This window comes from Aplysia californica, unplaced genomic scaffold (assembly GCF_000002075.1).
Source record: "Aplysia californica isolate F4 #8 unplaced genomic scaffold, AplCal3.0 scaffold00136, whole genome shotgun sequence".
NCBI classification, from domain to species: domain Eukaryota; kingdom Metazoa; phylum Mollusca; class Gastropoda; order Aplysiida; family Aplysiidae; genus Aplysia; species Aplysia californica.
The window spans coordinates 205,714-219,345 of record NW_004797406.1 but is presented as its reverse complement, the minus strand read 5'-3'; the positions used below and the strand labels follow the sequence as shown (position 1 = coordinate 219,345).

At 40.3% G+C, this 13,632-nt stretch overlaps 1 protein-coding gene across 1 annotated transcript in view; it reads right to left on the bottom strand.

The window, feature by feature from the left end:
- The window catches only part of LOC101857326, a 31,657-nt gene that overhangs the window by 6,369 nt on the left and 11,656 nt on the right, over positions 1-13,632 (bottom strand). The window contains exons 2-7 of the mRNA XM_005096724.3: positions 7,097-7,271; positions 6,370-6,487; positions 5,771-5,894; positions 5,438-5,556; positions 4,358-4,484; positions 1,915-2,039 (exon numbers count right to left, since the gene is read on the bottom strand). Coding sequence (XP_005096781.1) covers positions 1,915-2,039; positions 4,358-4,484; positions 5,438-5,556; positions 5,771-5,894; positions 6,370-6,487; positions 7,097-7,271 — 788 coding nt within the window. The remainder of the gene's footprint in view (positions 1-1,914; positions 2,040-4,357; positions 4,485-5,437; positions 5,557-5,770; positions 5,895-6,369; positions 6,488-7,096; positions 7,272-13,632) is intronic.

The window sequence follows — 13,632 nt, the reverse complement described above, 5'->3', positions numbered from 1 at the left end:
TGGAATGTGATTGTGGCATATTTCTAAGAGCTTTTCGTGGAATTTATTGTAGTTGTGGTCGAAATTGGGATTAAGAATCTTGGAACATTGATTGGCTCTAGTGACCAGCCTTAACTTGAAAGACAGGCCGGAGAGGATCTAGCTCGTAGAGCTGCCATGAAACAAACATTCAGTTCTTTCATAAACCAGCAAAGGGTAATTACGGAAAATGGCCAACTCTGCCTCCTTTCACGAACCAGCAACTCAAAGAGTCAATGACAGGGCTGGCTTGCATAAGTGCTGCAGGAGAGGCGATGCCCCTCCATGGTCATCATGAAGGGAAAGACCATAAAAAGTGTCCAAAGTTTTGTCACACATTGTGCTCACCCAGACACCAGCTGGACACGGCAGGAGAAAGCAAGGGTGATTGATGTTCAGGGGGAGCAACGGTTCAAAAATGTTTTCCCTTCCAACCATGGCCCTGAATGACCCCAGCTTTTGCTGCTTGACTCTCACAGCAGCCATGAAGTGGTGGAGCTACTGCAGCTAGCACGGGACGAGGACATACACATCATGGCCTTCCCTCCACATACCAGAGCTTGGCAACAACCACTCGGCAAAGTGGTATTCCAACCATTTAAGACGTCTTATAACACAGCCTGCACTGAGTACATGTCAGCGTCCTCACAGCATCTGGTCAACAAAGCCTCTTGGCCAGGCTTGTTCAAAAAGGCCTGGGAAGAAAGTATGAGTGAGGAAACAATTTTTTAAAAAAGCTTTTGAAGCCACTGCAGTGGTACCTCTTATCTGCTTTGAAGCCTGTCAGGCCAGCAGAGGCTATAAGCAGACCACAGCCCGTGGAGGAAAAAAGACAGCGTCATCATCGACATGAGCCTCTCCTCCTGTCAGACCCAGACCAGCTACAAATGGAAGATTCGTTAGCCTTAGTCATCAATTCAAGAGGCATTCTTGTGAACAAATATGACACTGAGGACAATCTGACAGCAGCAGATGGGTGTGGAGTGCAAGATTGCCTGGGTGACACCACAACTACATGGCCTCCAGAGCTCCCAGTCTTTACTCTACACTCCCCAACATCCACCTTCATAAGCACTCTGGGCTATGGCGAACTTGCACCGAATTCGGGGGCGAACTTACCCAAACACCTGACAGACTTCCTCAAAGGAAGCCTCTTCTAAAAACTGCCACATGTGGAACCAATAAGAATCAAACATAAGTATCGTCCAGGAAGGAAGTAGAATGGCTGAAGCATCCAATGAAAAAACCCCCTCTAGTTCCTACCTAGCATTGGGGTTGTGCAATGGCAAGGCACTATAACATGTAAGTTCTTGGACAGGTACACAACCTTTTCCCGTCCAAAGCTATATTACGTGGAACTTTTACGTTTCTGTAGATCATATAAATTGAAAGCTTATATAATGTGCTGCTAATTATAAAAAATAAAATTGAAGCAAATAATGAGTTAAGCACAAGGCTGAAAGGGTTTTGCTCAAACCGGGGAATGCTAATTTAAATTAGATTTTAAAAACTATCTGTACAAACAAACACTGAAAAGGACGTCCAATGTTGTAAGATGTACAGTCATGCATTTACAACACAAACACAGATTATTTGAAATCGCAGACAGCTTGTACAAGTTGTCATTCCTCGACTGATATCTCTTTAATTTTTCGTAAGTGGTAAACCTGAGTAATGGATGTGTCGAACACATTTGTCAAAACCTGATATGTTTGAGTTATCTGTGCCCGACTGTACTTGGAAAGCACATAAGAAAAGACAGACCCTTGAGCCGACCTTGAAATTGATATATACATACAGGCAAATTAACAAATAAGGAGTAATACTAGGGATATAGGACACCCCCCCTCCTCCCCGAAAATAAAATTAAAGAAAAACAAAGTATGGGAAGTTCACCGGCAGAAAGAGATATGGCGTCCTTCCTGGTCAACCATCTCTCGAGGTCCTTTCCGTACTGTGAGAAAACCAGGCGGGAACGGGCCAGGCTGGGTGGAGGGCCGCAGAACCAGGGTGCGGGTCAGCTGAGTAACGAAGGAAAACAACGTCACACACACATATACTTCCAAATGCTGAGAAGTAATGACGTTTGTTTTTTGCCCACTTGGTTTGTACAAATCTGATGCACATGTTGACAAACTGGATCACAATAACAAGTAACCCCAAAACTTGGATTGTTTACAAACTGGTAGCTTTGTTCTGAATTTGGTATTTTTGTATTTTTAGTAAGTGGTGATCTGTTAACAAAGGTTGACCGTTTTAAATATCTCGGATAACAAAAATGACCAAATACCACAGTTGCAAAAGTATCAAGGCATGAATGGTGACGGAGAAACTGAGAATGGCACAACTTATAAAGAACAGGCCGGTAGGATAGACAAGTCAACCTCAAATAGCCTAAACACTAAGGGAGAGGATGCTATGAAATAGAGAAAAAAATCAATAGTGCTGAAATGTCTTACTTCAGGGTTGTTAAGCTTTAAGCTGACATTCCATATGCCCGAAAAACCGATGCGAACTTCGGGTGCGAATTTCGTGTACGAAATTCGGGTGCGATGAAAAAAGAGCCCTCCTTTCATATACGCGAAATTCGCATCCGTCATTTGACTGAAATCACGGCACCAGTTCAGTCAGAGCAAGCACTCTACGTTGAAAACAAGGGAATTTTGCTGTTAGAACTCCTGTTCCTACGAAAGCAGCTTTAAATTGCTTTGTCCAGACTTGATGATGGTCCTTCCTTCATAAGCTTTGCTTTCTTGGGTCGTTTTCTTTGCGAAGCTTCGGTCCTATCACCGACAGCGCTGGCTGATGTGGCTGCGGCACAGACAGCAATCTTAAGTTATAATTAATGTATGTTAGAAGCTATATTCAAGTGCATTTAATTAAGGAGGGGGGGTGTAAGTGAAATGCTGTTTTTAGTTATTAAATGATTTAAACGATGAATGATAGCATAGATAGATTACATAGACTCCCCAAAGTTTCCCACAAACTAAAAAAAAAAAGTGGTTGCCATGCAAATGACAGCCACCTTGAAAATAAACACTTCTTTTCAGTTTTGGTTTTAACACTTCTCTCTCGAACCAAGGAAATCAACATTTCGACGTTTTCCCCACTTGCCTAGTGCTTCTATGCTGCTCCGTTCCTTTGAAGTAGATTTGGCAGGAAATAAGCCCCGCCCACTTCACGAAGAATTCGCATGCGAAGAAAAAAGTTTCGCTCCCTCGTGCGAAACAAAATCTTCGCATGCGAATTTCGGACTCGGCCATGCGAAATTCCGGTATATGGATTCACCCAATGACAAAAACGTTGGTGCGAAAAAAATAATTCGCAAGCGAAATTCGCACCCGAAGTTCGCATCGGTTTTTCGGGCATATGGAATGTCAGCTTTAGTAACAGTTTTACAGAACTTGCAATACAATAAGGTCATATAAGTGCCGAAGATTAAAGGTGTTACAAGGGAATAACAAACACAAAAAAGGAGGAGAGATCAAGATTATATGTTTGATTGGAAAGAAAAGCAAGCCACACCAGAGCACCTACCAACCACCCACACTTCAGGGTTGGGGGAAGCATCTGAACGCAAAAAAAAACCCAACAGACAGCATATTCACAGAACTTTAGAGAGACCATGTTACTATGTAGAGCCTTCACGTTTTGTGAGAAAAAGGAAAATGAGTTATTTGAACACACTAAAATACAACCAAAGTAGTCAAAACGTAAGGACTGTTACACTGGCGACAACACCAGATAGGAGAAGCAGTCCAGCAAACACATATGACAACAACAACACAAACTAGATTCAAAATGATGAAGTACGAAATCTTCCATAAAAGGCAAAAGAAGACAGGAGTGAAACGTATCCAGGTATCACAAGAATGTAACAGTTGACTACTAACTCAAAAAGATGTTCCTGTTTTGATGAGGATTAAAATAAAGTAAGGGGCGCTTGTGAATAATTCAAGCTCTTCTGTCTATTGAACCGAATTGTGGGGGCCAAGACAGAAAGAGAAGCAATGGAGCTACTTTTGGGTTTGGGATTCACAGAAACAATTTATGGGTAATTTCAGATTGAAGTTTAAAAACAAAGCCCTGCATATATTCACAATGTTCAAATTTAAGTTTTGAATATTTCAATGTAATATTAGTGTCACTAGTACTTTTCTTAGCAACTTTCTGACACCACGGCTTTGTAGAATCAGGGCCCCTATCTGAGCAAGCAGAAAATAGTGTAAGAATACATATGGGTGTATTTGAGTGTTCTACCAAAAAGCAAGGAAAAACCCCAAAGATCCATGATAAATCCCACAAAAAGATGAAAGCATGTTATTCTAAAGCAACTTACGGTGATTTTTTGTAGTGTGTGACTATAACCCAGAGACCTACGAACGGAAAAATTAATGACACCGCTGGTCTGTCGTTGGCTTGTGCTTATCCGGTACTCTCTTTGAGTGACACCAGAGTTTGTATTGCTGAAATTTAGAAAAGGTTAAAGAGAACTGTATCAACTTGAGCAAATTGCTTCTTGTGAAACGTAATTTGAGTTTTATTTGAGATATTCATAAAACACACTGACGGGGGAATTGGTAATTTTGCAGCACAAGATTCCTACATTGGTTGACTAAATATCACTAAAATTATGACCCCCCACCCCCGAAACACACACACATGAACAAGCACAAAAATAATTTTGACATTATATCAATGTTGTTAATACTTTAATCATATGAAAAGGAAGTCTAACTTGTTGGAATAGATTGACCTAGATGACATGGTCCTCAGCTCGTCTCAGACTAAAAGACGATAAAGGCCTGTATACAATTACACAATGTATAATACTGTATATTGCATTCATCAGCTCATAGGGTATAGGGCCTTTACCAAGCCTTGAGAGGACACCAAACAATGATCTCCAAATTGCACTTAAAAATAATTATTGCCACCCTCGAGGTAGATGACATGGAGGCGAGCGTTACAAGCGGAAATGGAAAAGGCGGGGGCATCATTGACACAGCTAGAAAAGGACGCACAGGACAGGCTTCGCTGGAGAAATGCTGGTGATGGCCTATGCTCCACTGGGAGTTAAAAAGGGCAAGGGAGAGAAAGAAAAAGAGAGAGAGAGATAGAGATAGAGAAAGAGAGAGATAGAAATAGAGAGAGAGATAGATAGAGAGAGAGAGAGAGAGAGAGAGAGAGAGAGAGAAAGACAGAAAGAGAGAGAGAGAGAGAAAGAAAGAGAGAGAGATGTTTCACGATGTGAGAACCAAATAAGAATAAACATTTACTGTCTTATGATAATATTGTGAAACTTGTTAAGTATGTAATGTATGCTTACTGTCTGGTATGGTTGTAAAAAATCAACAAAAAATGTAAATTTATCGTTTCATTATGTTGTAAACAATCTGTGATGAACCAATACACTCACCGCCCAACGACGTTCTGAAAACCACGCGCTTCTAAGGGGGTCAGGAAGTCCCCCGTGTTCAGGTCCAGTACAGTAAGTCTCACCCAGGAATTAGAAGAATCAGCAGCTACAGTTGTTGCCTGTGGATCCCATTTTGAGATAAAATGTGGAACGAACTGTAAAGATAAAGTACAGAGACATGGTGGAGGATAGAGACAAAGTAGGTCAACCAATGTGCCTGTCACTCTGACTCTGAAGCCAAAAATGGAGGATGAGATAACATGTGGAAAGTACTAAACAGATCAGGTACAGGAATTCAATAAAGTAAAACTGAACAAATAAGTAAATTAGTACCGTGAAGTAGGCGTCATTCCCTTCTTCATAAACGATGTCCGAGGATGGTTCAACTGACACGGGTGGTACTGGAAAGTCATTGATGGTCAAGTCTGAGCCACTGACATTGAACTTCAGCTCATATCTATTAAGTAAAGAATTAAAGAAAAATAAATGCACACATGTCGTGTAGATGTGACGGAGAGCATGTTCTTGAAAACAAACTAATCAGTATTATAGCATAAGAAAACTGAACTTTTTTCTTTATTTAATTTAGCGAGAGTTTACTGCGCTTGAAACTGCATAAGGTCATATGAGCGCGGGAAACAAGTTGGTTGCATTCACAACAGTTCACAGGACGGCTTGGTTTGGCCAGTGATAAAATTACAATGTTAAAAATTCGAAAACAGATGAAATCAGCTTACTTTTGACAGCTATAGCCCCCCCCCCCCTTCCACCCCCAAAGAAACAGCTTGCCACATGTCCGAAGAAAAGTGGATTCTAAAAGCAGGGGAGTGGTGATTGGGGGTCGGGTTAGGGTGGGGTGTTCATTAGAAGCTGAACAGACTTAAATCAAAATTAAAAAACCAAAACAACATCTGAAAGTACATTGTACTAACACGCCATAACGTGAGGATATAAACAAGACTGCTGCTGTATCCATGTTTGGGTTGTCGGGTGGAGGGGATGAAAGCAGACGTGTTTCAGAGAATCCATTGGAGGTTGTCGGTTCCATTACTGAAAACAAACAAAAATGTCGAGTATTAGAGTACATGTACTTAGACACATGAACAGAATTGTCAGCCTAAATTGAACTTGTCTATATTTTTCCGGATCATTACGACAATATTTGAGGAAACGATGTCAAACTTGTGTAAAATCTTTTTTTTTCTTCTAAAGGACAAAATAGAAACATATGGTACCACAATTGGTCCTGGAGGGCAAAACATGAGCACGCGATAGAATTCATTCAACTGAGTGTGAACCAACAACTGGGTATTCCATTCAATGATGAGGATATCTATTGGTATAATAGTAAATACCAAACTTTAACTTGATTGATGGGGTAAATGTTTTACCACCCCTTTACACAGTTGAGATGAGCCAGGGTGCGATGTTCTTCGAAACTGTCGACTGCAACATCCAACACAGCAGGGGTGAGGTAACAATATCCCAGCAGACATACTACGATACAAATTTCCCAATGGGGGAATTGAACTGACGTCTTCGGTGTGCAACGACAAATAACCTACCCCTTTTATACATGTACGTGTACCACAGATAAAGGTCAAACTTTGACAAAACGAACACCAGCTAAAACAAAAAGTACACACACCAATATCGTACCCCTGAAAAGCCTGTCGTTCTTCCAGGCAGCCTGCCAAGTGACAAAGGTCATTTCGCCAGGGGTGACGTGGTACCGGACGGTCAGAAGCACACCCTCCGGTACAAGCTCTTTCTGGGCATCCACTGGCACCATGGGGAGGGAACTTGAAACACTTCTCCGAGCCTCTGAAAACACCTAATATACATACTTGCATTAAAACTAGAACATTCGTGTACAAACAAATCCAAAACGCACCACTGTTGACTGTGAACTTGGACAACATGAGGAAAGTCAAGACTGTAGACTCCATTATTCCTTAAAAGTGAATCCCAGAATAGTGCCTTGACTTAAGGCCCAGGTACACGAAACCATAAATTGACCCCCCATGAAAAGTAAAACCCTAACAAAACAATCAAACACACAAAAAATTCCCCCCCCCCCCCCACGAAAAAACACCAAAAACCAAAAACAAAACAAAAATAAAAATAGCGCCCCAAATTGGGAAATCTATCGTTCAGACGATCAATCATTATATAAAACAGCAAGATAGCATAAAGATTGGACGGTTGGACGATGGCTCGGAGACTCGGTCGAAAAATCAAGCACCGCCCGTTTTCGTGCGATCTGGGAAAGACGTGCTGTGACGTAGAATTACTTTAAAAATCCACCACGGCAGGATTGAACTCAGGATGCCACTTCGAAAAATAATAACGGCAGCTTAAAACGGAATTCATATTCGGAATCACAGAGAACCTGATTTGATACGATATTAAGTAAATCTTAGCAATTTTGTTTTCTAATTGATCGTCATTGATGAACTTAAAGTTGTGTATCGAGATCCCCCAGTGGATTGCTCTTCTGCAGTCAAGTGAAAGCTTCTATACACACACGGTGCAGTATGGTGACCTGGTCTAAAGACGCTGCTCTGTTATCTTAGTGCCAGGGTTACCGAGAGTGAATCCGTGAGTGCAAGAATATCTGCGTGTGTTTCTGTCCTTCTCAGTTTTGGAAGCTGAGCTCTCTGCTCAAAGGATTGTTACTTGATCTCTTGTCAGAAGATGAGATGTGATAAGAAAAGATAGGAGAAACTCTATGGGGTTACTTTTGGATGGATATATCAGAACATTAATACCGGGGTACAAAATACACAGATTCAGCATCAACACAGAAACACTCATCACGTTTTATGTTCAATGATACACACACACATACATACAACGATGTACAACTCACTCAATGCTCACACAAGCGTACACAAAGAGTGTGTTCATGGGCATGTACTCTCCACTCTCCTCTCTCTCTGTCTCTCTCTCTCTGTCTCTCTGGCTGCCATCACGAAGGTCCTTTATGTGTTCCGTATGAAAGTAGTAGTGGAAGAAAGATAAAAGCATTGCAACGAAGACAAAAGTGATAGGCGTATGGTTCGACAGATTAAATTGGATCTAATTTGTAATAACATATTAAAAATCGGCATTAGAAATCGTGGAGGAGTTTATAAATGCACTAAAAGTTTGTCAAAAAGCAAAACATTAAGACCTAATCGGTTTGTCACATAGTCATACTTGCTTTGACGCAAACATTTTTACACATACAAATTTTGTACGGATTTATCTGAAATGAGGTAGTCGTCATCGGTATGCTTTTATGTCAACAAAGTAATGAGTTAGGTAAAATGTATGGGAAGCCAATATAATAATAGGCCTATTATTAAGAATGCGTCCTCAGTCGGAGCTTCTCAGTGGATGTTTGTTGACTGCAATTACCCTCTATAGATTAGCCCCTTGTGCAATTGACATCACAAGGTGTGAATGGTATTATGGCAGGTGTACAAAAACATTTAAAAAAGAATAAATAGACGTGACTTTTCCACATTTCATGTCACCAAGCTTACATAAATGCAAAATCTTTCGCAAAACATAGGATGACTAGTCACAGGCCAGGCAGCAACGGGCTGAAATGCAAACTTCCGTTGACTCTCCAAGAGTTCCAATTGAGCACCCGTTGAGTTTTTTGTGGTCTAAAAAAGGAATCTTTGCAGTCAAACAAAGTCATAGGAGCCTATGATGTCATTCGCGTGCGAACAGAGACCCAAAGTCAGGAAACAATAAAGAAAGGACGAATGGACAACAACTTTTACAATTCTCGGTTCCTTTTATTCAGTGGCAACTTCAAAATTTTCAAGCAGCCATCATTTTCTGTTCTATTAGACGTTGAATCTTTAAAAAAGGTAATGACATCACTGAAACCTCAGGATGCACTAAATATCTATGCCGGTCAGTACGCTGTATCCTGTCTGAAGGTAAATGAATATGAGCAGATCAGTATTCGGGATATGATGACTATTTTGAAAGACCATCTGCACGTGGGGAATGGCACAGTATATATTTTATGGACAACAGTGCTAGAAAAAAACAACAACTGAAGGGGTGCAAGGGAAAGCGTATCATAACAGCGCAGGTTGATGGGTATCAGGTGTTATTGCTGCTTCTTCTTTCCTATCAAACACCTATCGCCCTTATCTCCCCTCCTTTTTAAAATGTTTGTTACTCTCTTGTAACACCTCTATTCTTCTGGCGCTCATATGACCGTATGCAGTTGCGAGCGCCATTAAAACCTCTAAAAACTTAAGGTGTTATTGCATTCAAGTAATCGGCTTCTTCAATTATACCAGCGTTTTATGAAACACCAAGGCAGAAGCAAATTGTCAAGGTAGCTTGCCAATTAATAAACACGTGCTAACATGGTGGCCTCTTGGTGCTGTTTTTAGAAACTGTCAATATGTGTTACAGTTCACGTCTTGAAAATAGCTGCCAGCCGACCGAGACCTACGATGGCTCCCTTACAAATTTATAGACATTTGCGTATTATTCCATGACCACTTCTCCTCAAGGCTTCTTGTGAACTCACTAAACGCACTGGGGCTACTTTCCATTCGAAGAGATTCGAAGATTTAAATTGAATGCTGCTGTTGGGTAACTCATTGGACATGTTCATGACCATAGCACACAACTGTTTCCAGTTTCAGAAATTCAACTTTGACCATAACATAAGGACTCTAGATGGAGAAATGATATTTCAGGGTATGGGGATCACAACAGCGCTCAGGTCTACTCAACTGAGGAAAACATTTATACCTCGGTCATCAGTGTAAAAATCCTCCACTTTCCAGGTGGTTCAGATCCACCAGGCATTTGCTACCCTGAAATCACACAAGATTTTGTTCGGCTCAGAAGACTGCGCTGATCATTAGGACTTTCTCTGGAAGATCAATCGACCATAGAGGGCACCTCTGGTCCGAAGTGATGCTGTTAGTAGTTTAGTCCGATCATCTGATATTATGTTCCTGCCCATGACAGACATGGGCCCAAGGCATTCAACGAGCATCTATTCCATCATCCATTAAGAAAAAAAAATTGTAAGAGTTTAACGGCGCTCGCAACTGCATAAGGTCATATGAGCGCGCGAAACACAAGTTGGTTGCATTCAACAACAGTTCACTGCAAGACTGGGCTCGAGTCAATAATCAGATTTTAAAATGTTAAAAATTGGAGGTAAATAAGTTCTTAGTTTTTAAAATGACTTTTAAATAACATTAACAATTTTATAGCAATTTTATTCCCAACTTCCCATAAAGGCCTATGGCCTTCATAAAATCCACAATTCTGTTAGGATCAACGACGGAAAACAGACCTTGCAATTTTTTGCATCTAAAATATTTCTTTCGGGTCTCTCCGAAGTCTAGAGACCAGTTATTGTCTGTAAATAAAAAGACACATGACATTTCATATGAAACGGCCGTTTGCCTGTCTCAGCTTGGCCTTGAAAGATCTAAAGACTCAGCCAGCAAATTTAAGAAATACAAGAGGGGGAAACGAGGAGGGAGAAGAAAACAAAGACCAATCATTGTTGTCACAGGGAATACGTGTGTCAGTTTAAATAAACCTCGAAGCGTCATTACTCCCATGAACTTAATTGCCGTTGACACAAAAAGCACCGTAACTGAATTGTCAAGTAACCTTAAAATTAATTCACTGAACACACAGTCAACCTAAAAAAAGACCGTCTTACTCAATGATTTAATACTTGAGTCCAACTCCGATATCGCATTTTTACGGAGTCATGGTTGCGGAACGTCGGAGATGAAATCATTATAGCCGGCCTAACTCCACCGGGATACAAGTCCTTCTCCGTCCCAAGAAATGGTCGAGGGGGAGGGATATGCGTAATTTATAAAGGATCTCTAAATATCACTCCACAGAAAATGCCCTCCTTTAAAACGTTCGATGTTGTTAGATCAGTCTACATATCGAAGGGTGTCCCGTCATTTTTGTCTGTGTCTATCGACCACCTCCAAGCAGGAAAAACAAACTGAAAATTAAAGGTTTCATTACTGAATTCCAGGATTTACTAGACCTGCATGCCACAAAGAAGACATAGACTATAATTTTAGGGGACTTTAATTTATATTTTGAAGATACCTTAGACGCTAATGTTAAATCTATCAAATCTATTCTAGAGACTCGTGGTCTCTATCAACACATTGATGTCCCCACTCACATTAAAAAACACACATTAGATTGGGTGATTACGGACAGTGTCAATAAAATCGGTGAAATTCAAGTAGAGAACAAATGCATTTCTGATCACTACGTGGTGTCCTTTGAAATAAGGGAAGCCCAAACTGACACACCGCAAAATAACAACCCGGAAAATGGACATTGATAATGAAAAGTTTGGAGCGGACATTCGCCAGCTTCTAAAATTCACACACGGTTCAACCTCCGAGAAGGTAGACACTTTCACCACCAAGATGTGTGAACTACTAAACAAACATACACCAGTCAAATCCAGAACAGTAACAGATCGACCTTCTGCCCCGTGGATGACTGGAAATTAAACAATCTAAAATGGAACGTAGACGAGCTCAAAGACGCTGGAGATCAACCAAGCTGAAAATTCATGAGGACATTTATAGACACTGTAGTAACAACATAGTGAAATCGTTAATAACATCTGCCAAATTCATGTATTATAACGGAAAAATTAATGAATGTACCACCTCTAAAGCTTTATTTGGTATAACAAATCAGTTGTCTGGTAGGAAAGATCCGGCCAGCAACATGTTTCCCACGAATGTACCTAAAAGTGACCTTCCTGATGTTTTTGGTCAATACTTTAGAGACAAGATATCCACGATTAGGAAAAGAATTGTCATGACTACCCTTAACTTAAACTACCATGTTTTGAAACATTCTCTGGGGTAATCTTTAATGAATTTGTACGTGTAACACAAGAAGATGTAACATCAATCATAATGTCATCACCCCATAAAACATGTAGTCTTGATCCCATTCCATCACCACTGCTCATCACACATCTTGATAGTGTCATTGGATTTATAACTTTCATCATTAATGAGTCTCTTCAGTCTGGAGTAGTAGGCCTACCATCGCTCTTTAAGCATGCTTTAGTTATTCCCCTTCTCAAAAAATCAAATCTTTCCCCGGAGGAGCTCAAGAATTTCAGACCTGTCTCCAACCTTCCATTTGTATCAAAATTCATGGAGAAAGTTGTTTTGGTTCAATTGAAGAATCATTTAAATGAAAACAATTTATATGAATTATACATGTATCAATCTGCCTATCGGCAATTTCATAATCCAGAAACTGCGCTATTGAAAATATATAACGACCTCTTGTGTGAGGCGGATGAGAACAAAATATCAATTCTTTCTCTTCTTGATCTTAGTGCTGCCTTTGACACTATAGATCACACTATTCCTATTCAGCGATTGTTCAACACGTTTGGCCTGTCTGGCAGGGTTTTTGACTGGTTCAGGTCCTACCTGATTGGCCGTACACAATATGTGGTAGTGCACGACTCTCTTTCGTCAATTTTTAAGCTTGACTTTGAAGTGCCTCAAGGGTCCAATCTTTTAAACGTTATATACACAGCCGCTTGGAGCTGTGATCAGAAAGCACAATGTGAATTATCACATGTACGCAGACGATACACAGTTATATAAATCTGTTCCACCATCAGATGTTAAAACCTTGCTTACTACCATGGGTCTGTGCATTGATGACGTCAAAAAGTGTATGGTTGAAAATAAGTTCCAGCTTAATGAAAATAAAACTGAATTTTTAAAAAATGTAACCCAAAGAAAAGCCATATCCCCGTAGACATTGATCATATTTGTACTGAAAATGAAAAACTGTATTTTACTAATAAAGCAAAAAATCTGGGAGTGTATTTTGATGCAAAATTGTCAATGGAACATCATATCAATTATTTATGTACCACTTATTTTGTGAATTGTGTAGAATTGGTCATATGTCTATGTTTTTGAATGAACACTCGTTGAAAACGCTCGTGTCATCTTTCTTGTTTTCACGCATCGATTATTGCAATGTTTTACTAGCTAACTTACCAAGTACTACTCTTCACAAGTTACAACGTTTTCAAAATCATGCTGCTAGGCTTGTACAAAAGAAAAAGAAGAGGGACCACATTACTCCCATGTTAAGAACGTAGCATTGGCTTCCCGTGTGAGCTA